We start from the raw sequence: 26,228 nt of genomic DNA on the forward strand, positions 1-26,228 counted from the left end.
CCTGTTGGGTCCTTTGAAAATCGAGGCCTGAACCCTCAGCCCAAGTGGCCTAGAGGACACAGCCCTGACCTGCTCTGTGTCTGTCCACCTCCAAGGGAAGCTGTGTGTTGGAAGAGTTTCTTCTCTGCAGGCTTGGCCAAAGGAGTCAAAAGCTGTTGAAAGAGGAAAGATGCACACCAGGAGGAGAGTAGAATCCATCATGGAGAAAGGTAGGATTTGCTAGCAACAAAAGGAGGTGCAGAAGCACCTCTGCATGTGGCTGATGATGTTCCAGATGACTTGTGGCTGGACATCTGGAAATGCAGGAGGTTGCTGGAGTACAAGAGGTATTGCAATCCAAGCCTCTTCCTTCACCCCTGGATTTTCCCTGATGCTATCTGGGAGAGCAAGGGAAAGAGATGTGAACAGCACCCATCCCATCAGCACATCACAGCCATCCCCTTGGCAGGTAGAGATGGCATTGAGAGGCAAGCATAATGTGAGAACGGAGAGAGGAGTGGTGAGTTGTCCATGGAAAAAGGTCTGGGAACCATGTGCAGAAGGCACAGATAGCTTGAGCTCCTCTAGCAACTGCTCTTCTGTTATTTGAGTAGATTCTTTATGTTCTCCCAGCTCTTTTTTGCTTCTTTCCCCTCAATCTGTCATGTGGTAAAAGTATCTTTATTTGGATAGCGCTGTAACTACTTGTGGAGTCGGTATGTCCAAGCATTTCCATCAACATTTATGTGCCCAGGTGTCTTTGTTGTTTCAGCTGCAACTACAGTTTCTCAATATGTCTGTTAGAAGAGGAATTTTGGAACAAATCAGCAAAAGGCCCTGGAGGAACCATGTGGGACAGACTCCTGCAAGCCCTTGTGCCTCTTCTTCCCAAGGATGGGGATGGTGCTAAGGCTGCATGAATGAGGTAGGATCAGTGAGATCTGCAGGAAGCTGGGGATGGATTTCAGTGGCATCTACCTGTCTTGGTGGAAAAAGACCTTGGATGGCCACAGCTTGCTGGACTAAATATGGATGGGAGATCTTTTAAAAGGAGAGGCTTGAGGTGGGAGAAGGTCAGTCCCCTTCCAGCTGCAGTGTGTTTGGAGACACTCTGGACACAAGAAATTCTGCTCTTCTGGGAAAGCAGGGGATGAAGGGATGAAGGGATGAAAAATAGGAACCAGCAATGTTGAAGGAAGTGCTGCAGATGATGCTGAAATAACCAGTGTGGCCAGAAGTGCCTCTCAGTCACCGGCAGGGTGGGCTCCCAGCACAATGGTGAAGGTTGTCATTGCCTGAGGGCCTCCACCCTCCCTGGGTCACTCTGTAGAGCCAAATCCTTGGCCTGGCACTGGGCTCCCACCTGTACTGAAGCCACTCTGGGCACCACCACCACCACCAGCAGCAGGTCACTTTGTCCTGAGCCTGCTGGGAGAAGGGACAGGAGCCAACCCAGGTGCTTCCAGACAACCACCAGCTGTGTAGACTGTGAAGGCTGTAGGAGAGGAAGGACCTGTGCAGAGGATCTAGGAGATCCTGCCTCCAGGGCAGCCTCATGCTCTTGAAAGCAAGCGTGGGAGCTGGACCTCCTGGCTGGGCTTCCAACAGCAAACCTGTAGCTCCTGTGGGGTGGACATGGTGAGTGGAGCAGCCCTAGCAGTGGTCTAAGGATGATGTTCGGGCTCCAGGGCCGGCTGATGTGGTCCAGGGAATTCTCAGTTTGTGTGTGTGTGCCAAAGGCTGCAGCTGGCCCTGTACCTGGCAGCAAAGATGGAGACATGAAGGCTGGGACAGCATCGCAGAGGGTGCCCTCATAAACCCCCAGGGGGACAGGCCAGGAGTAGCACAATCGGATGGAGAAGGTTTGCAGAGGAAGTGGGAGCAGGCTGACTGCTAATCTCAGCATTTCTTCCCAGGTTCATCCCAAAAATGCACCAAAAGTGCAGCGTGACGCTTCCTTCTGTCTGCAGGGCACTCATCGAGCTGTCTGGTCACTGCTGTTGGATTTGTTTTGCCAGATATGTCTAAGAATCATTTACTGCCTCTCAAGCCCGCTGCCATTGCCAGGAGCGCGCAAGGGAGCGGGCAGGCACTCGGTGCTGCGAGCCAAGGGGCGACCGGCACCTCAGCAGCAGCGACTGGCAAACACACAAAGCTCGCCTCTGGGTCCAGCAGGGACTTTCTGAGATTAATTCCGAGCAAGGCAGGGGTTGGGCAGCACAAAGAAAATCGCCCCTCCTGCGGCGTTTCAGCCCGCAGGAGAATTCTAATGTCACAGCTTGGGAATTTTCCATCTGAAGCCCCTTGTAGAATGCAAAGCGCTGTGCCCTGTTCTGACTCCTGCCTGCGGAAGGGTTCAGTGCCAAAGTGAAAGGCTTCCTAAAAATGGGCTGATCCGGGGAGGGGGGCGATTTAAGAGCTATTGAGAAACAAGGAAGGACAAACAGTGTTAGGTCATTGCTTCTGCAAACACAGCCAAGGCTGTTCCTCTATAAAAGGGGCAGAAAGCGGTTCCAGAGCCATCACAGACTTGGAGGGGACGGTCTGTGACCAAGGCTGCGGCACCCCTCCCTCGGCACCCGACCCCCTGCTCAAGCATGAAACTCACACTTCTCACTGTGCTGTCCCTCGGGATAGTGGGTAAGTGTCTGCTGAAAGCAGCCTTTGGGGGAAGGAAGTCAAAACCTCCGTGGACCCCAGGCTTCCCCCAGGCCAGGCTGTTTGGGAGCTGCTGCACACGCCAGAGCCAGGAGGCTGCTAAGGAAAAGCCGAAGGTGAAGCGGTGCTGGCTTTGGCAGCCCTGGATCTGCCAAGGAGGATGGTGTTCTGAGTGTTACGGTGTTTGGAGTGTTACTGACAGCAGATTTGGCCAGCCCGTGGGGTGGAGGGAGGGTCGCAGCTCCCCACCCTGCCGATGACCACCCTGCAGGGAGGAGGGATGCTCTGCTCCCACCACCACGGAGGAGAATGCTTGGGACAGGCTCCGACCTCTTGCTGTCCCGGGGCGAAGGGAAAAATCATCCTTCGGCCAGCTGCTGTGCTGGGAGAGCAGCACGGACTCAGCCAGGGGGGAGAAATTATTGCAAAACCTGCCTGCCAAGCTTGTACATGTGTTTGGTTAAACCTCAGGGCAGTGACAATAAAATAGAGCTTAAATAATGAAAGATGCAGTGTGCTTCGCACTCTGCTCCTGCGCTGCTCTGTCCTGCTGCTTCAGCTGTACTTTGCTCAGGCTCCTGCCTATTTAATGCCAAATTTGTGCTGCTGCAGATCTGGCTCTGTTTGGAGCGGTTCTTTCCTCTTTCTCTGCTCACAACTCTGGCAGGCAAAGGGCAGGTAGTCATGGCAAGGAGGCTGGAGCCACGTTCTGGATGCACCTGACCTGGGGACTGATGCCTGGACAAGGAAAGAGGGATCTCCTTCCTGGAGTAGGCAGCAGGTCTCTTCTTATCCCCATAAAATGTGGTGGTGATTAATGTCCTCTGGTAGGAAGTGCTCCCTGCGCCTCTGGCATCAGGAAGTCCTTCAGCACCTCTGCTGAATATTAGCATGTAAAGATGTTTTTTTAATGGTTCCTCCTCTTCCTCCCCTGCACAGAAAGAGACAAAAGGTCACCCAAAAGGTCTGTGACAGTGGCTGGGGCACTCAGGCTGCCATTACCTTCCCAGTGTCACCAGTGCAGCTGGGCTGACTCCCTCAGGAGGTCCCCACCCAGCCTCTGCCCCAGGCAGGATGCTTGCCAGCATTAGGTTAAGGTGACCATGGTTTTGTGCAGCCAAGACTTGAAAAATGTATGATGAACTTGAAAAACATATGAAAAAAAGGGTGGTGGCCATAGGAATTGAGGCTAAAGATTCTCCCTGTGGCCAAATTCAGCACCTCCACTGGGAGGCTCAGAAATCAGGTAAAGAGAGTTTATTTCTGAGATGAAAGAGAACATGGAGATCACACAGTTTAATCTGGAGGTGTTTGGATGAAATGTGCCATCAGTGGTTTGGAGGGAGAAGGAGTGCAAGCAGCCTCTTGGTCAGCACAGCCCTGCCTGGAAGGGGCAGAGTGAAGGAGAAGTGTCACCACAGACTGGCCACATCCTTGTTTGCAATTTTCCAGCATTTCTGGGTTCAGGTTTTTGGAGGAGACATGAATCTGCACCCACCCAAGGCTTTTGCTTTGTTCTGGTCCCCCCCAGAGCAACCATTCAGCTGCCTTTACTGGTTGGGGGATTCATGGAAGGACTGTGGTGGTGCTATGGCATCTCTCATGGGGTTCAGTGGAGCAGGTGAGACATAGAGACAGTTCAATATATCATTTCACTCAGCTGCCAAGGAGGTGAGAGTGGCAATGCACTGCACACAATCTGGCCAGGTCAGAGCTGCTCCCCCTCTGGGGTTATTGGCACAGGCACTGCTTCAGTGCTCCAACTTTTCTCTTTGTTTTTGCAAAGGCTTGAGCTTTATTTCTACTGAAGTGTGTGGATTTGTTCTCCTAATCCTGTGGATGTTGCTGTGAGTCCAGGCTGCTTGAATCACAGTAGTCCAGGAACAGGAATGATTGTCCCAAATATTCCTGATGGTGCATATGTCAGGCAAGAAAGAAAGGACCTTCCTGCACGGCTTGGGAGATCCTGCATGTGGCCGTCACCCAGGGCTGTGACCACAGGGAAGCAGTGACCTTGTGCTCACAAAGATGCTGTTTCTCTCCAGTCAATGCCTTTCTCCCCCTCTGAGACTATTTATTTCTGGTTCTTTCTACAGCTCTGTGTTCTGCTGCTCCCCAAAAACCAAGCATCAGGTGGTGCGCAATATCCCCAGCAGAAGAGAAAAAATGCAATAGTCTGAGGGACCACATGCAGGAGGAGAACTTTGCTTTCAGTTGCCTGCAAAAGTCATCATACCTCGACTGCATAAAAGCCATTTCGGTGAGTGGGCAGCAAATTCCTCTGCTGGGATGTTTCAGCAGCCTGTTACACCTGGAGATGGAGTTTCCTTTCAGTCACTGGTTGTTACTTGTGTTCCCTCCATTATAAGATCCAGGAGAGACTCTGGGAAGCGCTTTTCCTACTCTTTATTAATTGATGAAATCTCTTTGTTGTTTAGAATAATGAAGCAGATGCCATTAGCTTGGATGGAGGTCAAATTTTTGAGGCAGGCCTTGCTCCCTACAAGCTGAAGCCCATTGCTGCTGAGGTCTATGAACACAGTGAAGGTACATTTCCGTGCACTATTTTTGAGCCAAGTGGTGGTAACAAACTCAGAGTGCAAATGCCATCCTTTCCATGCAGAGTTCCCCCATATTTTGGTTGGGGGTCAAAGATATTTCCCCTGGTTTCCAGCTCCCAGAGGGGAAGGGGTGTGTGTGGGGCAGTTCAGCAAAATGTGAATCATCACCCATGGTCACAGAATCCAGTGCCCCATTTCATGTCATTTGCTACAGTGAAGGTCTCTGATCCCATGAGCAGAAATCGTGGTCCTCCTGAAAAACATGGCATAAAAATTGTGCTGGACTCAGAGATCTTCTCCTTTCAGTGGCCTTGAACTCTGTGGGTAAAACACAGAGTTGGGAAGCACAGATAAGTTCTGTGATTTTCTGTGCAGTTATCAGGACAGAAAAAAAAATAAATTATTGGAGAGGCAACAGCATTACTAGTGGTTGGGAGGGACATCCAGTTTTGTTCACTGAGGTGAGAAATGCAGACAATCCCCAGGAAAAAAAGGAGAAGCATAAAAAGTGCTCTGCAACAATCCCTTCTGATCAGAATGAGATCCATGGCTCCACCCCTATTCACTCATTGTACCGTCCTTCATCTCTCCCATCTTTTTCCTGGAAGCCAAACTCCCAGGAAGTAGAAATGGAATGGAAATCTCCCAGGGGAGATGCTATTTCCCTGCCACATCCAAAGGTCCCAATCTCTTTTGACCTCTTCCCTGGAGTTCAGTCAGTTTGTACGCAGTATTCAGGATCAAAGCAATGCAGCACAGTCATTCCTAATGTGGCAGCTAAGAAAAAGATCTTAAACCTTAAAGGCTGAAGTCTCTACCACCCCCACAACTCAGTCTTTATATCCATATATAGCATGTAACAGATGGGGTCAAATTCTAAAGACTAAATACGGAGTTTCAGTCTCACAAGGCATCTGTGGGCAATGGCATTTGAGAAGAGACTTGCCAGTGGAGACTTGCAAAAAGATTCATTGAAGTTCCTTACAAAAACTATGGCACTTTGAATGTGATAGCATTTTCAGGTCACTTCCAGTAAGTTGTAATGTGCAGCATTAGCTCAATATGGGCAGCATTAACTCACCCCCAAGAAAATGAGAAAACCACAAGTGTTCCACCAAACTCGCTGATTGTTTGGAAGCGCAGCACTTTGTTCCCTGAAACTGGGCATTTAGCAGGGTTTGAAATGTACCTAAGTCCTCTTTTCTCATTGCTTTACTCCTTTTTTCCTGCACTGCAGGCTCCACTACCAGCTACTACGCCGTGGCCGTTGTGAAGAAAGGAACAGGCTTCTCCATAAATGAGTTGCGGGGCAAGACCTCCTGCCACACGGGGCTGGGCAGGTCGGCTGGCTGGGTCATTCCCATCGGGATACTCACCCACCGCGGGGACATCGAGTGGGACGGCAAAGACTCGGGCTCCATTGAGCAAGGTGAGGTGGGGCATGGTGAGATTGGTGGTGGCAGTTAAGCCAGGGCTAGTGTCGTGGTGAAAGGGGTGTTGCTCAATCTTCTGTGGGTCTCCGGAGGTAGTTTGCAGAGCACTGACATTTCTTGTGGACCCCCTCCCTTCCCAGTCCTCCTAAAAGTGAATTTTTGACCAATTTTGCTTCCTTCCCATCCATAGCCGTGGCCAATTTCTTCTCTGCCAGCTGTGTTCCTGGTGCGACCACTGAACCCAAACTGTACCGTCAGTGCAAGGGGGATGCCAAGACCAAAATGTCCCGCACAGGACCTTATTCTGGATATTCTGGAGCTTTTCAGTGAGTGAGGGTTATTTTTCCTTTGGGGAAACATTCTAGCCCTGACACATGCAAGTTCTTGTTATACCAAGGAGGGCTGTGTTGGAATCAGGGGTCCTGAGGAGACTGAATTACTTCTCTGCCATTACAATTCCTTCCCTTCCAGCATAGCTTTTTTGGGGAAGACCATTGCTCTGTGGCTGCAGTTTACGCCAAAAATAATTTGTTGAAATGGGAGATAGGGAGTCACAATGTCTTTTTTCTAACTTCTCTTTTGTTCCTCCCACCTGCAGCTGTCTGAAAGATGGGAAAGGAGAGGTGGCTTTTGTGAAACACACAACTGTTCAAGGTACACCTGCAAGATCTCTCATTTCTCCTCTTTCTGGTCCCACCTCTTGCTGCCACACCATCCTGCAATTTGTCTACACTGTGCAGCTTTCATTCCTCTCTAGGCCCAAACGCTTCTTTCATCTCTTGAAAAAGGTTTTGCACATTTTGAACTGACTCATCCTTGTTATTGAGAAATGGGATTATGGTGGATCCACTTTATCTTCCCTGAGGTTCTTCTTTCTAGTTGGAAAACCTGCTTGGTGCCATATCTCAGAGCCAGCTGTAATGTGAGCAGTTGAGCAGGTCACCCATCCCTCTGGAAGGGATTTTGGAGGGAATTCAGCCCACAACAAGAGTTCACTAACTCTGTGGAGACCAAGGATGGCCTGGCACACCCAGGAGCTGCAGTGAGCTCACTGGAGGGTCACCAAGGTGGTCATGGGGCAGGGATAACTGTCCTGCAAGGAGGTGCTTTGTGGGATGGGCTTGATCAGCCTGGGGACAGGATATAAGGGGAATTTTTGTTCCCTTGAGGACAGTGAGGAGTTACTGGGACAGATTTTTCAGGACAGCTGTGCACTCTCCATCCTTGAAGGGTTTCAAGATCTATCTGGAACATCCTGCTCTGTCCTTGCCTTGACCAGAGATCTTCAAAAGTCCCTTCACACTTGAATTCTCCTGTAACCTTGTGATCTCAGTCCTGGACTTTGTCTTCAGCCTTGACATTAGTCACCTACTGGCCTTCACAGACTACGTGCAGCTCCTGACGTGCTCAATCCATTTGTCTGAGATTTGTAAACCTGTTGGCATCCCTTTGTGCATAAATCCTTGTACTGTTGGGTTGGTTACAGCAGAAGCTGAGGTGATCTCTCTTCCAAAGGCCTTCATATGCCCAAGGTGACCCCATTGCAAGGGGGGTGCCTGCAAGCAGTCTTCTGCAAAGAATTACCCCCGGAGCTTCAGCAGAAATAAACTAATTACAAAGCTTCCCAAACTGGAAGCCTTTCTGTCTGTTTTCATGGTGATGAAACTCATGGTTCCTCCTTCCCTTCAGAAAACGCCCCAGCTGAGAAGGATGACTATGAGCTCCTGTGTCTGGACGGCACCCGCCAGCCCGTGGACAACTACAAGGCCTGCCACTGGGCCAGGGTTCCTGCTCACGCCGTTGTGGCTCGAGATGACAGCAAGGTCAATGACATCTGGAACTTCCTCTCCAGAGCACAGGTATCACCAAGCTCTCCTTGCCTTCCTCTAACATCCCCTGTCCTCTGGTTTTGATTGCTTTCTCCAGCTTTCCAAAAGTTTTGGTGTGGTTATTTACTGATTAATTTTCCCTTGTGGCAGGAAAGATTTGGCGTGGGCACAACCAGCTCCTTCCACCTCTTTGGGCCACCTGGCAAGAAGGACCCAGGCCTCAAAGACTTACTTTTCAAAGACTCTGCAGTACAACTGAAGCAAATCCCGTCACTGATGGATGCTCAGCTCTACCTGGGCTTTGAGTATTACAGTGCTGTCCAGAGCCTCCAGAAAGGTAGGCAGGACATTAAACACCAATCTCATGTCAGCATGGGCTGTGTGGAAGAGTTGGCATTGGCAAATACAGCCAGGAGAAAGGAACATGATTTTTTCAGACATAGACTGTATCACCTGCAAAATATTTCCTGTGAAATCACAGAACTTTCACAAACTTCACTTACATCAATAAAGGAATTTGTTGTATCCAAACCCAGATCACCACACTGATAAATATGGAAAATCTACACAAACTCCACACCAGTTGTTCAGCTGGTGGTAGAGACTGGGCATAGTCAAAACTGCTTCTTAGAAAAGCCATAGGAACATCCCAGGACACCAGGTTCAGACAATGCCCTTGATTTCCATTTAGACTCGTCAAGCATTTTCTGATAGCTTTCTGAGAGTCAAACATGCCACAAATGATCTCTGAAACCCGCTTAGAATGAATTCAGTACAATTTAAAGTACTTCACTTCTGTTAAGTGGCATTTATGGAAGGGGGTAAATGGACTTCACATAGCATCAAACCAGATAATTCACAGAAACATAACTGGGTTGTAATTTTTGAGCTCAGACTGATCTTAGTCTCATTGCTGTCTGGGCTATGAGGAGTGCAGAAATGTGGGACATATTACAGGCAGCAAGTGCAAGTACTGTTACCACTGGGGTGTTTAGTGGTTGTGTTGTCTTAGCTAACAGAAATCTGTCTGAATGGCTTGTGTTATGCAGCAATTCACCTTTCTGACCTGTAAGTTGATTTTTGAGTCTACTTCAGCTCAAGAATCATCTTTTCTATTCTTGCCAGCCCGGGGCTTAATTAACCAGAACTCCTCTCCCTGAGCAGCAGCAGGTTGGTGTGTACAGGTGGTTTGTGGCCGAGTCCCTCGTAGCCAGGATGTGGCTCCACAGGGTTCATCCCTGTTTTCCCCGTTGCCTTTGCAGATCGCCTGACCCCCAGCCGCAGAGGCAGCAAGGTCCAGTGGTGTGCGATTGGCAGGGATGAGAAGAAGAAGTGTGACGTCTGGAGTGTGATGAGCAATGGGGATGTGGAGTGTGTTGTGGCAGAGGACACCAAGGAATGCATCACGAAGATCATGGTACAGTTTTTTTCCCCCCTTTTCTTCTCACTGTGAATTTCTCAGGTGCTTCTTTTACCATCTGAGCTCTGGAAAGCGCTGACCTGGGGATAAGCAGCGTTTCATTTCTGCACCTTTCCCTTGCAGAAAGGTGAAGCAGATGCCATCAGCTTAGATGGAGGCTTTGTCTACACTGCTGGCATGTGTGGCTTGGTGCCAGTGATGGCAGAGAGCTATGAGGGTAAGCACAGCTCTGTCTCAGGCTCCAGGTGGTGGGGAATAGGCTGGCGCCAAAGTGCCGGTTTTATTCTGGAATCTTACAAACCAGCTGCAGTGCTGCATCCTGCAGAAATCACAGAATATCTTGGTTTGGAAAGGACCCACCAGGATCATCAGTCCAACCCCTGGCCCTGCATAGACACCCCAACAATCCCATCCTGTGCCTGGGAACATTGTCCAAAGGCTTCTGGAGCTCTGGCAGTCCTGGGGAGCCTGGGCAGTGCCCGACCACCCTTTGGGGAAAGAACCTTTTCCTGATATCCAACCTAACACACGGTGCTCTGAGGCAGTTCTGCTCACCATTACACACCTTGTCTGTCCATGAAAGCAGAACAGCCTGGTGGAGCAGGCATTGATAGTCAGGAGCTATTCTTTGTTTTAATTAGGATGTTCTGGTCCTTTAGCACCAGCCTTGGTAAAACTGCTTGTTTTAGCTCAGAGGAGCAGCTGGAGGCTGTGCTTTGTTCTGCTGATGCACAAAGTGTTACTTGAAATGGTCACTTCTACAACAGAGTTTCTCCAGAAATTAGTGAGCTTGATTCTTTTGGATTTGAGATGTTTTTAACTTAACATCTTCTTTTTCTTCTCCCCTCCCACAGACAATCACTGCGATTCAGAAGAAGAACCAGGTAATTACTGCCAACAGGGGGACAGAAAAGAATCTAGGGGGGTATAAGTAGAAAAGTAGGTATGAGTCATGAGTGGAGAATAAATGGCCAGTCTCCACCCAAGGAGTGTCTAGGGTAGATATTAGAAATTTGGGAGATAGGTTTAGCAGTCAGAGGGAAAATTAGGGCCTGCAATAAGATTGAGGTGAAGCATTTGGTAGTGGCAGAGATTGATGTGGTCACACCATTACAGTGTCAGGGGGGCTATGAACAGAGAGTGAGTGTCTGGACTGCAGCATTATAATTTAAATAATAATTAATAGGAAATTATTCTTTCTAGAAATGGAAAGGGGGAGAGGAAGGGAGGGTTTTGTCCTTTGCTAAGGAGAGAATAAGGAATCAGGAGTGGATACGAAATCCTCGTGTGTCTTCCTTTCTCATATACCCAGATGTCAGAGCTTTGGAGGGCAGGGAAATGTCAGGGATAATAATTTCCCAGGAGTGTGGTGGAAATAGATGCATCACATCTACAAACTCTTCCACTGTTGCTGCCTGGCCCATTATTTATAAGCACAAAGTAATTCTGTGCTGTTCATAGGTTCCCTTTCCCAAGTGAAACCAGTGCTCTCTCCTACGGGACGACAGTGGGATCCTTGGGTCAGGCCTCAATTCTTTATTTTATCTTCTGAAAGCAACCTACTTTGCTGTGGCTGTTGTGAAGAAGTCTGACAAGGATATCAACTGGAACAACCTGCAGGGCAAGAAGTCGTGCCACACCGCCGTGGGGAGAACTGCTGGCTGGAACATCCCCATGGGCCTGATTCACAACAGGACAGGCAACTGCAACTTTGGTGAGTCCAGTCTGGCATCCATTTCTTTGAGCAGGGAATCTGCTCACAATAAAATGTTTTGCCATCCTTCATCAGGTTTTCAAAGTTTCTTGTGCCTCAGAGATTCCCTCCAGGAGGGAAGAAATGGAGAAGACTCTGTTATTTAAGGTTTCACTGAGCAAAAATTTAGGCTTTTGGTGTCTACTTCAGAGAAAGATACGGCACATCAGCTACTTTGTGGGTCTTTACTTTCTTTTCACATCTCTCCCCTTCCTTTTGCAGCAGCCCAAGAGGTATTCCCAAAAAGCTAATATAGGCTGCCCCACATGGGCCTGGTGCTTGTGCAGGGTGTGGACTGGGGATAAAGGATGGAACTCAAAGGGAGGGGAAGGGCTGAGAACAGGGGACAGAGGCTGATCTATAAGAAACTTAAAGGATCTGATCTGACTGCCTGAGAATTCACTGAATTAAGGTCCAACAAAAATAATTTGGAAATGTTATCAATGTTATCAATGTAATCACAACTAAGACAAAGTAAGCATATAATTATTAAAAGGAAATGCCTAACCACATGAAGATACTAGTGTTAGTAAGTTATATTCTTGGCTTCTCTATCCTCCTGCCTTCTCTTCCCACTGTCCCTTCTCCCCCAAGAGCTCTGACACGGCTGCCAAATGCACCTCTGCTGACCCATAAAGGCTATGGAGGCTCGGGCTGTCTCTGTGTGAGCTGGGAGTGGTTTGCAGGGAAAACATTCTTCTTTTTATACCAAGATAGTGCCAACTGCACTTGGGCCTTAGGCCCTGCTTCATCACAGAATCATGGAATGGTTTGAGTAGAAAGGGACCTTAAAGCCCATCCCATTCCACCCCCTGCCATGGCAGGACACTTTCCACTATCTCAGGTTGCTCCAGGCCCCCTCCAACCTGGCCTTGGACACTTTCAGGGATCCAGGGGAAGCCACAGCTTCTCTGGGTCACAATCACAATAATTATCAATAGTAACAGGAGCCACGTTCCATGATCAAAGCTGGATGCATATGATCTTCTGCCCGCTAAGTCATGCTCCTTCTCCCAGCCCGTTTCCAGCTCCCCAGTGAGCACGAACGCAAACTCAGGGCGAGAACGCGTTATTAAAATAAACCCTAACTCCTCAGGGCAGGCAAAGTGAATTTCTCCTATTCCTGCCTCCAGATGAATACTTCAGCCAGGGCTGTGCTCCCGGGTCTCCTCCCAGCTCCCGCCTCTGCAAGCTGTGCAAGGGCTCAGGGGGGGTCCCTCCGGAGAAGTGCGTTGCCAGCAGCCACGAGCAGTACTACGGATACACCGGGGCTTTACGGTACGTGCTGGGGACCCCCAGGCTGCCTCAGTGTCCCCTCAGGGGGTAGGGCACAGGTGAAGGACAGCCTCATGTCGACACTGATTTGCTGACCTACCCTTTTTCTCCATTTCACCACAGATAGTATGTATCTCTGTAATACTGTACATATACCACATGCTTTTTCCTTGCTTTCTGAAAATGGATGAATTTCTGAAAAATGATAATTGTAAAATACCCACATTCTGTAAAACTCATGTCGTGGTGCCTCCAGGCAAACCCAGAGGGGCACAAGCCCTCCCACAATGGCAGAAGGGCTCCTCTTAACATAAATAAGTGTAAAGACACTAAAGTGTTTCAGATGTATTTTAAATGTTTGTGGCAGGGCTGCTAGACCTGGAGGTGCTTGGAGATTAATTGTACAGAATATGACTCAAGTCTAAACCAAATCTGTGAGAAAGGGACAGGATTCAAGCACTTACATCACTGTCCTCTTTTTCTACTTCCCAGGTGTCTGGTCGAGCAGGGGGATGTGGCCTTTATCAAGCATTCCATCGTTGAGGAGAACACTGATGGTACATGGCCAGGGCTGCCTTCCCCATCTCATGATTGCTTAGGTGGTGTTGAGGCTGATGTTCTGCTACACAAGATATCTGAATCTCTAAACCCATTCTCTTTAAAGGCAGAAACACAGAAAGCTGGGCCAAAGACCTGACAATGGACCAATTTGAGTTGCTGTGCACTGACGGACAGCGGGCAAATGTAATGGATTACAGGAGATGCAACCTGGCCAAAGTCCCTACCCACGCTGTGATGACACGTCCTGAGAAAGCACAACAAGTCCGTGAGATGCTGGAGAACCAAGAGGTTTGTAGTGCTGAGAGCAGAAGAAATTGTGTGGGGTTGCTCTGATTTTCCCCAGTCAGCATGAGGGGAAGCTTTTACTTCACTATGGGGTGACAGCCTTGTCCCTTGGCCTTCCCCTTCCTCCATCCCTTGCCAAGTGCTTTTTCTCCTCTGTCACCTTAGCAAACACACCTTTAGGTAGCAGTGGGATTGCAGTTGTTGCTGCTGTCACACTATACTTGTGTGACATGGGTTTATCACTTCCTTTCCAGCCTCTGCTCTTGCTGGGGTGTTTCAGAAACTCCTTTGTGGTGCCTGATCTGTGCCACAGCAGGGTCAGGCCCAGCCCAAACAGCAGCCTCCCTGCACACACACAGTCCTACAGCTACTGGGCTGACCAGAGCCAGGCTAAAGCATCTCTGTTTCTCCCTGCAAACATTAATGTCAGCTCCATCATCAGGGTCTGGTGAGAGGTGCTTGGGGCCTTTTGCTTCTACTCATGGTTAAGTTACAGAACCTTCTGGCAGCATCAGGGACATGTTAAAATGGGGGGAAAATGTGCCTGTTAGTGAGTGATCCCTCCTCTAAGCATACAGACAGAAGGTTCAGTCCTAAATTTCCGGAGCCTGGCTTGGTGGTGAAGAACCAGGAACAAGAAGCAGGCCAGCTTTCTACTTCTCTCCTCTTCATGCCTTTATTTCAGAGGCTGTTTGGAGCAAAAGGATCCAGGAATAAAGATTTCAATATGTTTGCATATGAATCCAAGGATCTTCTGTTTAAAGACCGGACAAAGTGCCTGATCAAGCTCCACGATGGAATATCGTACAAGGAATTCCTCGGAGATAAATACTATGCTTCACTTGCCAGCCTCAACACCTGCAACCCATCAGGTAACTGGAACAGCCCCAGAGGAAGTCCTGAATTGCAGGCATGAGCAGTTTCTCCTGGAACTGTCCATTCAATGCCTTTAAAGGAAGAAGATGCCCGTATTCTTTTCTCAAAGTTCCTTGGGTGAGCTGAGAACAGACTTAAAATCTGCTGCTTTGGCAGCAACATGAATAAAAGACTTTTCCTCCCCTTTAGAAAATATGGACTTTGAGAAATAGCACAGAGAACCCCCCTGGACCCATCAGTGTGGGATTTGTGGTTAAAGCTCTATTTTTGTGGTACACCGTGGATTTTCCATGGTGTGACATTGTTGGCATGGCTGGGTGTGTGCTGGTGGTTTAAAAGCAGGATCTGAACTTCTCCCCGTCCTTTCTCTTTCCAGATCTTCTCCAGGTGTGCACCTTCCTTGAGGACAAATAGTGAGATGGGAAGGATCCTCAAAGTGGGGGAGAAAGCCTCAAGCCATGACTCCTCTCGTGCCCTCAGCACCGAACACTGACCCGCGGAGGGCCCTCTGCCTTCACTGCTTTCTCTGCCCTCCCTCATCACTCTGAAAGTAGCTCTTTGACACTTTACAATTCTCTGCTGCTAGCACAGCAAAAAATAAAATCTCAAATCCAAATGGGTGTCCTGAGATTTTTCCAAGTGGTCCTTAAGCCCATTCCTTCCTCAGTGCCTCTCGCCACAGGGCAGTGACAGATACCAGGAGGGCTGATGGCACTTCCTGTTGCCTCTTAGGGAAATTTCTTGCACCATTTGCTGAAGCAAAATGGATTGAATATACCCTGGAGCCTAATTAATAGATGCTCTGTACTCTCTGTGATTTTGCTTTGCCCTGATAGTCCCATTGCCTTCTGGCAGGTGACGGTTTCCCAGTGTGGTTGGGACACAGGAAGAGTGTTTGTGTCAGGGAAGCTGAAGGCTGAAAAAGGAATAAAAACCACTCCAAAATAATACAGTGGGAGGTGTGAACAGAAACTGCTGTGCCTCAGATCTCAGCTGGCTGGGTCCAAGTGGGTTTCACCAGGCAGGACTCACTGAGCACATACATGTATTGATGGGGAGAGTTCAGGCTCAGGCTTCCTTTCTGGAAAAATCTAGGATTTGCTCAGAATTGCGTTTGTTTTGGTAGTCTGTCTGATTTTGTGCTCCTGACCTGAAAACAAACATGTAGTTTGTTTTGCCTTATTCTGAGCCACGGTGAAAATAAAAAGGTGAGGCAAAAAGGGCTGCTGAAGCTCTCTGCTCCAGAGGAACAGCCTGGGCTCATCCAGGGTGTCCCAATCCTGCTGTCAAGGCAGGCGTGGAGGAGCTGCTGAGAGAACAAAGCGCCTGGCTTTGAATATTTTAATGATTTTTGGATGCATGTGGTAAGTGTGGTGAGAAGTCCACCAGCCTGGCTGAAAATCCCCCTGGATGGCAGAAATGCAGAGTGTGACAGGAAAGGATGAAATGTAATCCCTCAATTTATGTAGGATGACTACACTGGGAGTTTTTAAACCCAGTCTTCAAAACTAGCAAAGAAAGAACCGGTGCCTCTAACAGGCTGTTTCTACAACTCAGTATGGCTACAATTAGGAAAATTTCCCCTCAGAAAGCTGCACTATCTGCATTTCATGTCAGGTGTAAGCCCTTGTCCCATAAGTAGAAGGCATGGATAAAAGGAACCTCACTAGAGGATCACTCAAGCTGGAAAGGACTGATCTCCTCAAGGAAAGGGATCAACCAGGGTGCTCAGGGCTTGACCTCCAATGATGACAACTCCACAACCTCCCTGAGGCTGTCCTGCTCCTGGCAGCCCCCAAGGGAGAACATTTCTCTCATATCCACTCAGAACTTGCGTAGTTTCAATATGTTCCTGTTACTCCTCACCCTGCACCACTGTGGGAAGCCTGGCTTCTGCTTCCTGATGCCTGGTACAAACAGCCATATCTTCCTGGGACAAAACAGCCCCATGGAATGCTCAAGGTGTGGGACAGAGTGGCTGGAGAGCTGGGGAAGGCCATAGAGGTGTTTGTGACAGCGGCTGGACATGAGCCCAGGTGTGCCCAGGTGGGCAGGAGGCCAGTGGCCCCTGGGCTGTCCCAGCCATGGTGTGTCCAGCAGGCCCAGGGCAGTGACTGTCCCTCTGTGCTGGCACCTGTGAGGCACCTCCAGTCCTGGGGACAGTTCTGGGCCCATCAGTTCAGGAGATTGAGGGGCTGGAGCAGCAGGAGCAGCTGAGGGAGCTGGGAAAGGGGCTCAGCCTGGAGAAAAGGAGGCTCAGGGGGCCCTTCTGGGTGTGCAAAACTCCCTGACAGGAGGGGACAGCCGGGATAGGGGTCAGGCTCTGTTCCCAGGGAACAGGAACAGGACAAAGGGAAAGGGCCTCAAGCTGTCCCAGGCGGGGTTCAGGTTGGAAATTTTTGGGAAAATTTCTCTCCAGGGTAAGCTGTCCAGCCCTGGCCCATCTGCTTGAGATTTTAAAGTCCCGTGTGTATGGAAGTTCGGGACATGGCTTAGTGGTGGCCTTGGCAGCGCTGGGGTCAGAGAGCTTTTCCAGCCTAAACCATTCTATATTTCTCCAGGCCCCCCCAAAGAGCCCCTGCCGTCCCAGCCTCTCATCTGAGAACTACAGCTCCCATGAGCCCCCGCGCCCCGCCCTTCCCGGCGTGCCGCGCGGCAGGAAGCGGAAGTGCGGCGTGGCCACGTGTGCGGGCCATGGCGGGCGGGCTGGAGCCGCACCTGGAGGCGCTGCGGCGGGAGCTGCACGGCCCCGCCGTGCTCTCCGTGCTCGTCGCGCTCATCGTCGTCGCCGTCACCTTCCGTGAGTTGCGGGAACCTCCTTTTCCCCCCGCTCCGCGGCCTGCTGGCTGCCAGCGCTCACCGTCCCCTTCTCCTGATCCTGTTCTCTCCCGCAGTGATCTGGCGGTTCGTGCAGGGCAGGCGGAGCAGCCGCAAGGCCGTGCTGCTGCTGGGGCTCTGCGATGCGGGGAAGACGCTGCTTTTCGCTCGGGTGAGCGGGGAGCGGCGCGGGGGCCTCGTGTACGGAGGTGGAGGAGTTCCCTTTAGTTCGGCTTTTAAACTTTTAATGAAACGTGAAAGTTTGGGTCTGTAGGAGTAAGGAGGGACGGAGACCCATTTTCGTCTACCACGGCACGTCAAAAGAAATTGCGTTTTGGTTTGAGTTTGTCATAGTAAAAGGCTTAGGGATACTTGACCTCACCACAGTCTGCAGCTCCTCCCGAGGGGCAGCTCCAGTCTCTGCTCTCTGGGACCACGGACAGCACCCGAGGGAGCGCCTGGAGCTCTGCCAGGGGAGTTTAGGTTGGAAATCAGGGACAGGTTCTTCCCCCAGAGGGTGCTGGGGCAGTGAACAGGATCCCCAGGGAATGTCACGGCCCCAGGGCTGCCAGAGCTCCAGGAGGGTTTGGACAACGCTCTCAGGGATGCACAGGGTGGGATTGTTGGGGTGTCCGTGCCAGGCCGGGAGTTGGGCTGATGATCCTGTTCCAACCGTGGATATTCTGTTACTGTTAAGTCTGAAAATGACAGACGTGCTGACCGTGTGTGGTCCGAGCTGGAAAACTGAAGGATTTGCAGGCACATTCTCTTCCTTCTTGTTTTAGTGGAGAATAACTATTAATTATTGTTATTAATCATTGTTATTATTACCACAATATAAGTATATAGTTATTTTCCTAATGACCAATTTTTTAATTAATTGGGGAAAGTAACCCCAGCACTGGTTTCCTGCAGGAAACTCAGATCAGCTCTCGGATGCCCATTACCTCTGTCAGCCCATTTCAGTTTCTGAGCAGATGAAAGGTGATGCTGGTGCTGGTGGGAGGCTGTGGAGCCTCTGGGGCTGTTTGTTCTGAAGCTCTGCCTGTTCCCCCAGCTGCTGTCGGGGCGGTACCGCGACACCCAGACCTCCATCACCGACAGCTCTGCCGTCTACAGGGTCAGCCCAGACAAGGTGAGTGCACAGCCTCAGCTCTGCCTGCAGCCTTTGCCTCCTCCCTGTGCTAAACCTGTGAGGTTTTTCTGCTGCTCAGGCCCCAGTGTGGTCTGAGTGCAGCAGAGGATTTTTCCAGGCTGAGAAAGCAGCAGGGAAATACAGGGATGTGTTAGAGCCTGCTGGGCTCCACAGGTTCTTTTTAATTTGCTTGTAAAATAGTGAAACTTTTCTGACTGGAAACCATACCTGTGGCTTGGAGCAGGAGGGAAATTTGGGGGGTTTCACTGTTCTGTTGCATTGGTTTATTTCCTTGGCAATTTTCTCTCAAGAAAACCTGAAATTAAAAGCTTTATCAGGTTTAAGCAGAGGCTCCAGCTGCACTTTATATGGTCTCAGAAAGGATTTTGTTATTTTTAGGTTTTGGGCTGCCACAAACCTGCTTATTTTCAGTTTTTGGCAGTTCTTTCATTTTGGAAATCTCTTTCTTTCACTGGATGCACACGTGGCAGGGAGAGCAGAATGCTGGCACTTTAATTGCTGAACTGGTGAATTGTGAAAGTAGAGAGTGGTTTTGTGGCTTCACCTTCCCAGTCATTATTAACAACAGTGTTAATAAGGTTCCAAACTTGGTAAAAGGACGTGCCTGGTTTTTAATTTATTTTTTTTTTCCCCATTTTTTTGTTTCTCTAATTGAGCAGACAGATATTTGGAAAGGTGTGGAGGCTGCAAGCCAGATTGCTGCTTTTTGATCCCTTTTTTAATCATAACCAAGGTTTCCAATAAAACCCAAGAGCAGTGGGCAGGAAGGGGCTCCTGCAGCCTTATCTTGAGAGTGGTGACGTGGCCCTGCTCGGCCCTTTGTTCTCTCCCACGTCCTGGCTTTGGCTGTTCCATTTCCTGGGAAGGGAATCCTTTGCAGCTTTCAGTTAAAAAAGGCTCTTGCAAAGGCATTTTTGTGTGCTTCCCAGCAAGGTTTGGTGTATTTAGGGAGTCTTTTAGGGAGGTGTGTGTGAACAGGTGAGGCTGTAGGTTTCTATGCAGTGTCAGGGGCAGGTGGGGTTGTGCCTTCAGGATACAAATCCAGGGTCAGACTGGTTTTCCCCAGTCTGTGATCACAGGAACCCCTGGATCAGATGTTGTTCATTCCTTCTTGCCTTTGTTCCAGAGCACAAATGTGACCTTGATCGACCTTCCAGGCCATGAAAGTCTGAGGCTGCAGTTCTTGGAGAGGTTCAAGGCTGCAGCCAGGTAACGTGGAGGGGATCAGCAGGGGAGGAGGGGCAGGTGGTCCTTTGGAAAGGGATAAACCAAATGATGGTGCTGGGAATACTGTGAGCTGGGCTGGTGGTGCCCCAAGCCCAAGAGTCAGAGCTCTGCTGTGGGATGGTGCTGGTTAATTTTTGCTTTGCCTTCATAAAATGTCCTGAGTGGGAAGGGACCCACAAGGATCATGGAGTCCAGCTCCTGACCCTGTACAGAACAATCCCAAAATCACACCATGAATTTCCTACTTACCTGTGCTTGCAGTGCACCAGGAGGCAAAGCCACTGCAGCAGGGAGGTCTAGGGAATGTGGGACATCCTGGGGCAGGCAGACAGAGGAAGAATTCCTGCTGCAGCTGGCCACGGTTTCAGCATGGTCGTGGTTTCAGCCAGCACACGCTGCAAACCTGTGCTTGGGCTGGGTGAGACCAGGTGTGGAAATCTCAGACCAGGCTGGAATACTTGTAGGGGAGGGTGAGTGCAGAACTTCATCCCCAGCACCTTCCCTCTTGTCCCAGAGCCATCGTGTTTGTGGTGGACAGCGTGGCCTTCCAGCGGGAGGTGAAGGATGTGGCAGAATTCCTGTACCAGGTGCTGGTGGACAGCACCGTGCTCAGGAACGCGCCCGCGCTGCTCATCGCCTGCAACAAGCAAGGTACCCTGGCTGCCCTGGGGCTGGGCCTGGCCACTCCTGCAGGCCAGGGCTTCGTGCCATGGCTGCTCAACTTGGGAGGTGGGATTTCAGCAAAAGGAAGGCTGGAATTTAGGTTCAAACTTTGACTACTCAGCAGGAATGTTTGGAGGACAGCTTGGGAGATTTGCTCTTTGGGTGGGTGTAAAGTAAGGCAGGTGGCTTTTGTGTGGCTTTCTGTTTCTGCTTGCTTTGTGCAGAGCTGTGTCTCCAGGCAGCAGGAAGTAGGATCAGCTGGAGCATAATGAACTATCCCTACACACTCTGCAGCTTTAAAGTTAAAACAAGTTTTTCAGCTGCCAGGGTGCCATATTTTCTCTGGTTGGAGCAACGGGAACATGCAGCTGCAGGAAAAGAATCAATTTTTAGATCCCTACAAATTCTACAGTGAAAGGCTGTGTCCCTCTGTATCAGCTGGATGTTTTGGGGCTGTACCAGATCTGGTTTCTGTAGTTATTTCCTGCAGTAACTTAGGAGCTGCCTGGGGCCTTCACAGCTCTGTGTGTGACGGGTGGAAAGCACAGGACAGGAGGGAGTGCTGGTGCATCAAACCCATCATCTGAAATATCTTCCTGCCCAGCAAGAAGAAGTTAATTCCCTGCCTTGTATCAGACTGTTGGGTTGTTCCTGTTCATGTCTGTGATCCCAAAGCTCCAGCATCCTTCATCCTATTGCAGGCACAGCTGTCCTTGTCCTGGTAACTCCAGTGACTGCACAGTATGAGCTGGCCTTACTTTAGGGGGAGGAACCAGGTTCTGAACTCTGACAACCAAAGAGCTGATTTCCTTATTTTCTCTCCAGATGTCACAATGGCAAAATCAGCAAAACTCATCCAGCAACAGCTGGAGAAAGAGCTGTAAGTATGGAATGGGATCTCAATCCCTCTGAGCTTTTCCTCTTGTCCTTTCACTCTTACCTCAGTGCTCAGTGAGCTCCCTTGAGTCGTGTCTGGGTTCCCTGTGGAACTGGGAGCAGTCTGTTCTGTCTGGGGCAGTGCAGGGTTTACAGTTGGACTCTGTGTTCTTAGAGGGCTTTTCCAAGCTGAATGATTCCCTGGATCTATAATCCCTTTGGCCAGCAGACGGCAGCAGGGGTGTTTGTGCCATGCCTCTTCCAGGCTGAATACCCAACCTTCTGGTTTTTAGCGGAGGAGTTGGTTGCCACATGTTCACATTCTCCAGGAAAATAAGGATTGCTTGTTCTGATGGTGAGCATTTGCCAAATACCTGTGTTTAGGTGTTGGATTTTTAGGTAATTACTGTGCCCTGTTAGGCACCGTTATTCCAGTGTTTACTGTGGGCAAATTGGGATAAGGACTTCATCATCATCTGACTTCTTCTGCCCTTTATTACAAAACCAAACCTGTTTGAGCACCTGTTCTTGAGTGCTCTCCTACTCCCTTGAATCTCTGCATTTGTGCCTTCTCATAGTGGTCAAAGGCCCTGGCTGAGCCTCACAGGCAGTGCTGGGCCTTGTGTCCTTGGTGTAGCTGGCATGCTGCTGGCAGAGCTGGATCCCAGACATCCCAGAGCTGTGATGCAGGTGATATTCTCCTGGTCCTCAGTTCCTGACCCTTTCTCTTCTCTCCCTGCAGCAATACCCTGCGGGTGACGTGCTCTGCAGCCCCCACCAGCCTGGATGGCTCAGCCACAGGGGGCCCTGCCCAGCTGGGGAAGAAGGGCAAGGACTTTGACTTCTCCCAGCTGCCCATGAAGGTGGAGTTTGTGGAGTGCAGTGCTCGAGGCAGCAAAGGAGAGGAGGGAGAAGCTGACTTGGAGGGCCTTGAGAAGTGGCTGGTGAAGGTGGCCTGAACAGAGACGAACAGGGCTGGGGGGCTGAAGGGAAAAAGATGGTGTGGAGCACTCAAATCTCATCTTGATGTAAAAAGAAGGAACTTCAGCTGGAAGTCAGCACTGTGTTTCTTCCTCTGCTGCTCGTGGGCTTGGGAGCGACATGACAATTGCTGATGTGGTTCCCTCTGACTGTCCCTTCATGCTGCAATGTTTTTATTCTCTCCCCTCTTCCCTTGCCCTCCTCTGTGCTGCTGAACCTCTGAGCTTTTCTTTTTCCTTAATCTTTGGCTTTTCATTTGGTAGTTGCAAAGCAAATTAGGAAGGAATGTGCTGGCAGGTGAGGTTTAGAGACTGGAGTGTGCCTCTCATTTCTTCCTGCCATGGTTTAGACCCTTCCCTCTCAGAGCCACTGGCTACCTTGTGGTTGGGGCTGTGGGGAGCACTACACAGGGTCCCTGTGTTGGGCAGGCATTGAGAGAGTATAAAACGCTGGTTTCCTCTTTGTGTCTGCCTTCCCACTGTTCCAAACTGGTGCAGCCCCATTTCTGTGGGGCTGGAGGAGTGTGAAATGCCCAAACCAGACTGCCTGCCCTGCCTTTCTCCCTGGGCCCAGCTCTCTGCACACATCTGGTGATTTCCTCTCTTGATCAGCTCCTGGGAGGTTTTTTTTAGCTGAGGGCTGTGTCCTAAAAGCTTCATTCTGCTTCTCCTTCCAGGCTCTCCTCCCACAGCCAGGAACAAGCTAAGAGTGGCAGAGCTACAGGGGGTCATGGCATCAAACTGAGATGGGCAGAGTTTTAGATCCATACCTGCACCTGGGACCTGCTGTGCCAGGCATTTGCTGTGCAGTCTCCTGTTGCCTCCTGCTCCACTGGCTGCAGAAGGATTTCCTTTCTGTGTCATTAGTCAGCACTTGTGGCAAAGTGAGGGGGAAAGTCAAGGAGCTGCCAGCACGTGGGTATGCTTCCTCCTTCTGGCAGAGATGCTGAAGGAAGAGGGGAAACAAATGGGAGATTCTCCCAGTTTGTGTCTCACTGCACATTGCAGAGCCCTCGTGCAGTGACATTTTCCCTTTGTTTGTGGCTTCCCCTGGTGTTTTAGGGTTGGCTGGCTTCTGGCAGACCATTTTTGTAGTTTGTAGCCCCCTCTCCCCTGTGGTTTGATGCTTCTTTCATAACTCATCTGTTGTGTTCTTTTGCTTCTCTGGGGCTTTTCCTGCCTCCTTGCACCATTGCCAAGTGTTGGGAAGAGCAGGAACAGCCTTCAGCAAAGCCCCATGCCTGTGATGAAGCTGGTCCTTGCATTTCCAGCCTCGAGAACCATCCATAACAGAGGTGGGAGGGTTATATTTACCAAACATGGCATATTCTGTTTCCTCCAGGCAGAGTTCTGTTGGAACATGTTTAGCATGCTTTGAACTCCTTTAGTTGGAGGTCTTGGGCTGCCTGCTTCAAAACCATAATGCTCAAGTGATTTTGGGCAAAAAGATTGTTATTTCTTTGGGTGATTGTTCATGCAAAGACACAGAGGCCAAGCACCAGCCTCACCTTAAGGGGAGGAAAGTGCCATGAGGCCATGGTGGGTTTTAAGTTATTCTTTTAAAAAATATTTCTTAAGTAAATTCTTTTTTGCTTAAATGTTCTCAAGTCTTGCTTCAGTCTGTGTGTTTGCCGTGGCTCTTCCCAGCAGTGTCAGATCCACGTGGATGGGGCTCTGCTCCTGCTCAGCACAGCGTTGGGGATCAACCTTCCTGCTCTGTGGCCAGGTGTTTGTTGTCAAAAAACATTGTTTTCTGCACACAGAGGGCTTTGTAGTTGCTTTTTTGTTTTGTTTTGTATTTACTCCTTGGTCTGACTAATTGAGAAATTGATAATCACGTAGCAAAAAAACGCCCACAAATCATAATTACAAGGTACTTTGGTAATGTGCACAGGAAAGCTCCAGCCAGCTGTGGTGGCTGTGGTGACAGAGCAGTGCTGCTCTGCCCTGGAGGTGGCTGTGGCACCCTGTGGCTTTGCTGGATGAAGAGGAGGTGCCTCAGCTTTCCTGGGCTGGGGAGTGGCTGCACAGCCATGGCCGAGCTGGGGCTGTGCCCAGAGCCGCTCGTGCCGGAGCACAGAGCAGAACTCCAGGAGTTTTTTGGCCCTCACTCCACGATTTTTTAAATATTTGAATATTCAGGGCTATTTTTCCCCAGTGGCTGAGAGAAAACAGCAGAACTGGAAACTCTGAGTGTTGTTTTCTCGTTTTTCTTTATTCCCCAGTCAGCTCTGTGCTTTGTTCTTTGCTCTTCTGACCTTGTTCCCAGCCCGTGGCTCTGCTGGCCAGGAGTGCTGCTCCTGAGGCTGCAGCTTGGCAGGGCTGTGTTGGGATGGCTTTGGCAGGACAGTGGGATGTGATAAACTCAGCCCCTTCTTGCTCCAGCTGCCTGACCCTGAGTTGGGAACTCGCTGCATTCACACATTCCCAGGGACTGAGGCCCTCACTGTGCTAAAGCTCTTTCGGTCAATATGTTTTTTTCCTATGGATTATACTCCAAATGGTTCCCCTGGAAAAGGCAGATGTTTTTGGAGGAGAAGGATGAGCACAGTGATAACCGGGATAGCAGAAAACCTGACAGAGGAGGAAAAATTGCTGAAAGGCAAAGGAGAGCGAAGATAACAGTGCCTGGACATCAGCATCCAAAGGGGTGGTTTCCAAGGCTCCCTGAAGCAGGTGTTCCAGCTGTGACCTTCCTTGTGCCACCACCCTGACACCTCTGGGGCCTGGAGCTTCTGTTGGCCCCATTTGGGCCACCTCATGCACTTTATACCAGCCCCTCCTGGGGCTCTTGTCCTGCTTGGGTGTTACCCCTGGTGCAAGAGAAGTGGAGAAACTTACAGAAGCTCAGGTGGGTGTTCAGGGAAAATCTTCCAGGTGGAGGTGGAACAGGAGTAGGGATAACATGGAGAGAACTCTTTTTTTGTAAGACTTTGGTGATCCAGAGCACGTCCAGGGCAAGTCCCCTCCTGTCCTTTCCCTCCACTCCCATGGATGCAGCAGGGCCAAGAGTACAGGGAAAAGCCATGGGGCAGGGCCTGAATACATTCAACCCATAAAACCCCTGAAAGAAAGCCCCAAATCCACTGTACCCTACCCAGAGCCCACTGCATTAAAAAAATGACAAGATTTTTAAGTAGCTCAATGCTTGACATAACTAGCTGGACTTGTTAGGCCATGGGTTGAACTTGGTGTGAACCCTAAGGCTGTGCTGTGTCAGGCAGAGATGGATCAGAAGGAAACCTGGAACTGACAATCCGATCAATAATAATAGTAGAGATCATTAATAATAATTAGAATAGGTAGAGCTGCAGTTAAAATATTACTTTAAAATGCTGGAGTAGATTGTGGTCTGTGTTCCATCAGAGTGTGGGCTGACAGAACCCACCAAACCCTCACCAAAACCCACCTGAGGGGTGTGAAACAACCAAAACAGCAAGTGAAGGGTGAGAAGGACCCCAGGCCCTGTTCTGGCTCTCGCTCAGGACTGTGGTGTGAGGGAGGGGGAAACGAAACTAATTGCTGGGCATTTCTTTGTTCATGGTCCCTCCTCTGAGGCACTTGCTCAAGCAACCAAATACCAGATCTGTGCCAATAAACCTCTTCAGGATGAGAACATCAGGTCAGAACCTTCTCTGCCTGCAGCCCCTGCCCATCAGGGAGATGGAGGCAGGGCTGGCTGGGCCCCAAGTTCTTTGTAGCCCCTACCAGCCCTCCCCCATCACCGCTGGAGCTGCAGAAGAATTTCTGCACCCTCTGCCACCATTTCTTCCCCATTCCCAGCTGGAATGTGCTCAGCATAGGCCAGGCTGTGACCTGGAGCCTCCCCAGGCCTTGTCTTGTTGGTGGGGAGGAGGGGAGACCAAGAAAGCGCAGCAG

The 26,228-nt window shown here is 50.0% G+C and overlaps 2 protein-coding genes across 7 annotated transcripts; both read left to right on the top strand.

Annotated features, from left to right (window-relative positions):
• Positions 1-2,062: 2,062 nt before the first annotated feature.
• TF (transferrin) lies at positions 2,063-15,246 on the top strand. Its single transcript, XM_086843215.1, has 17 exons — positions 2,063-2,619; positions 4,734-4,897; positions 5,076-5,184; positions 6,436-6,627; positions 6,822-6,957; positions 7,230-7,285; positions 8,321-8,490; positions 8,611-8,797; positions 9,723-9,877; positions 10,004-10,097; positions 10,735-10,764; positions 11,436-11,594; positions 12,767-12,911; positions 13,401-13,465; positions 13,573-13,757; positions 14,440-14,626; positions 15,007-15,246. Exons 1-17 carry the CDS (start codon positions 2,577-2,579, stop codon positions 15,042-15,044), a joined length of 2,115 nt encoding a protein of 704 aa, XP_086699341.1. The 5' UTR covers positions 2,063-2,576; the 3' UTR covers positions 15,045-15,246.
• A 1,018-nt stretch (positions 15,247-16,264) lies between these two features.
• SRPRB (SRP receptor subunit beta) lies at positions 16,265-23,947 on the top strand. 6 transcript variants are annotated; one of them, XM_086843229.1, is made up of 8 exons: positions 16,265-16,540; positions 17,192-17,430; positions 17,525-17,619; positions 18,505-18,582; positions 19,730-19,812; positions 20,345-20,481; positions 21,319-21,373; positions 22,112-23,947. In XM_086843229.1, the coding sequence occupies exons 2-8, from the start codon at positions 17,247-17,249 to the stop codon at positions 22,326-22,328; spliced, it is 849 nt and encodes a 282-aa protein (XP_086699355.1). In that variant the 5' UTR covers positions 16,265-16,540; positions 17,192-17,246; the 3' UTR covers positions 22,329-23,947. The 6 variants fall into 6 exon arrangements, with proteins under 6 accessions (XP_086699355.1, XP_086699354.1, XP_086699357.1 ...); XM_086843228.1 differs by having other exon boundaries at positions 16,284-16,666; XM_086843231.1 differs by having other exon boundaries at positions 16,316-16,592.
• Positions 23,948-26,228: the final 2,281 nt, after the last annotated feature.

Source organism: Cyanistes caeruleus, chromosome 10 (assembly GCF_971803275.1).
Source record: "Cyanistes caeruleus chromosome 10, bCyaCae1.hap1.1, whole genome shotgun sequence".
NCBI lineage: Eukaryota > Metazoa > Chordata > Aves > Passeriformes > Paridae > Cyanistes > Cyanistes caeruleus.